At 59.4% G+C, this 2,175-nt stretch overlaps 1 protein-coding gene across 1 annotated transcript in view; it reads right to left on the bottom strand.

Moving 5' to 3' along the window:
• Positions 1-2,175, bottom strand: part of PI4KB (phosphatidylinositol 4-kinase beta) — a 13,476-nt gene that overhangs the window by 6,852 nt on the left and 4,449 nt on the right. The window contains exon 2 of the mRNA XM_017839892.1: positions 735-844. Coding sequence (XP_017695381.1) covers positions 735-844 — 110 coding nt within the window. The remainder of the gene's footprint in view (positions 1-734; positions 845-2,175) is intronic.

Consider the following 2,175-nt stretch of genomic DNA (forward strand, 5'->3'; position numbering starts at 1 on the left):
AATTCCAGCTGCTCCCAAGGTGTCCAGGGAGACAATTCCAGCTGCTCCCAAGGTTCTCCCATTGTCCAGGGAGACAATTCCAGCTGCTCCCAAGGCTGAGACCAGTAGGAATGAGGGTGACACCTCTGGGAGTGCAGCCAGGGCCCATCCCAATCCCAATCCCGAATTCCCTGACTGGATGTCCCTGGTGGGAATGAGGGTGACACCTCTGGGAGTGCAGGCAGGGCCAAGTTTCCCCTCAATCCCAAATCCCAATCCCAAATTCCCTGACCGGATGTCCCTGGTGGGAACGAGGGTGACACCTCTGGGAGCGCAGCCAGGGCCAAGTTTGATCCCAAATCCCAATCCCAAATCCCGAATTCCCTGACCAGATATCCCCAGCAGGAATGAGGGTGACACCCCTGGGAGTGCAGCCAGGGCCCACCCCAATCCCAAATCCCAAATCCTGATCCCAAATTCCTGACCGGATGTCCTCGGCGGCGATGAGGGTGACACCTCCGGCCCGCCCCAATCCCAAATCCCAATCCCAATCCCCAATCCCGAATTCCTGACCGGATGTCCCCGGTGGGAATGAAGGTGACACTCCTGGCCCACCCCAACCCCAAATCCTGATCCCCAATCCCGAATTCCTGACCGGATGTTCCCAGAGGGAATGAGGGTGACACCTCTGGCCCGCCCCAATCCCAAATCCCAATCCCAAATCCCAGTCCCGATCCCAATCCCGAATTCCTGACCGGATGTCCCCGGCAGCGATGAACACGGGCTCCCGGCTCTCCTGGCTCGTGATGCTGTCCACGGAAAACTGGGAGATGTTGTCACAGCTGTTGGTGTGAACCTCTGGAAGCTGGAAGACAGCGGGATTGAGGGGGGAGGGGGACGCTGGGGACGCGATTCCAGCCGGGAATGTCGTCCCAGGGAAGGAGGGGAGGCTCTGGGAAGGGCAGGGAAGGAGTTTGGGAGGCTCCGGATCCGTGGGGGTGGGAGAGGGGTGGGCACAGCAGGGGGAGGGAGGGACCCCCAGGGCTCTCCCAGTGCTCCCAGTCTCTCCCAGTGACACCTCCAGGTCCCTCCCAGTGCTCCCAGTCTCTCCCAGTGACACCTCCAGGTCTCTCCCAGTGCTCCCTGTCTCTCCCAGTGACACCTCCAGGTCTCTCCAAGTGCTCCCAGTCCTGGAAGTGACACTTCCAGGTCTCTCCCAATGCTCCCAGTCCTGGGAGTGACACCTCCAGGTCACTTCCCATGATTTCCAACCCTGGAAGTGCCACCTCCAGGTCTCTCCCATCACTTCCAACCCTGGCAGTGACCCCCCTCCCAGACCTCTCCTATCATTCCCAGACCTCTCCTATCATTCCCACTCCTGGAATCGCCACCTCCAAGTGTCTCCCCATCACTTCCAACCCTGGAATTGCAACCTCCAGCCCTCTCCCAGTGCTCCCAGTCCTGGAAGTGCCACCTCCAGGTCCCTCCCCATCACTTCCACTCCTGGAATTGCCACCTCTGGGTCTCTCCCAGTGACACCTCCAGACCTCTCCCATCATTCCCAATCCTGGAAGTGACACCTCCAGGTCTCTCCCATCACTCCCAATCCTGGAAGTGACCCCCCTCCAGACCTCTCCTATCATTCCCAGTCCTGGAATTGCCACCTCCAGGTTTCTCCCCATCACTTCCAACCCTGGAAGTGACACCTCCAGGTCTCTCCCAATGCTCCCAATCCTGGGAGTGACCCCTCCCAGACCTCTCCTATCATTCCCAGTCCTGGAAGTGCCACTTCCCCATCACTTCCAACCCTGGAAGTGACACCTCCAGGCCTCTCCCAATGCTCCCAATCCTGGCAGTGACTCCTCCCAGACCTCTCCTGTCATTCCCAGTCCTGGAAGTGCCACCTCCCCATCACTTCTAACCCTGGAAGTGACACCTCCAGGTCTCTCCCATTGCTCCCAATCCTGGGAGTGACCCCCCCCCAGACCTCTCCTGTCATTCCCAGTCCTGGAAGTGCCACCTCCCCATCACTTCTAACCCTGGAAGTGACACCTCCAGGTCTCTCCCATTGCTCCCAATCCTGGGAGTGACCCCCCCCCAGACCTCTCCTGTCATTCCCAGTCCTGGAAGTGCCACCTCCCCATCACTTCTAACCCTGGAAGTGACACCTCCAGGTCTCTCCCATTGCTCCCAATC

This window comes from Lepidothrix coronata, unplaced genomic scaffold (assembly GCF_001604755.1).
Source record: "Lepidothrix coronata isolate B3197 unplaced genomic scaffold, Lepidothrix_coronata-1.0 Scaffold545, whole genome shotgun sequence".
Taxonomy (NCBI): domain Eukaryota; kingdom Metazoa; phylum Chordata; class Aves; order Passeriformes; family Pipridae; genus Lepidothrix; species Lepidothrix coronata.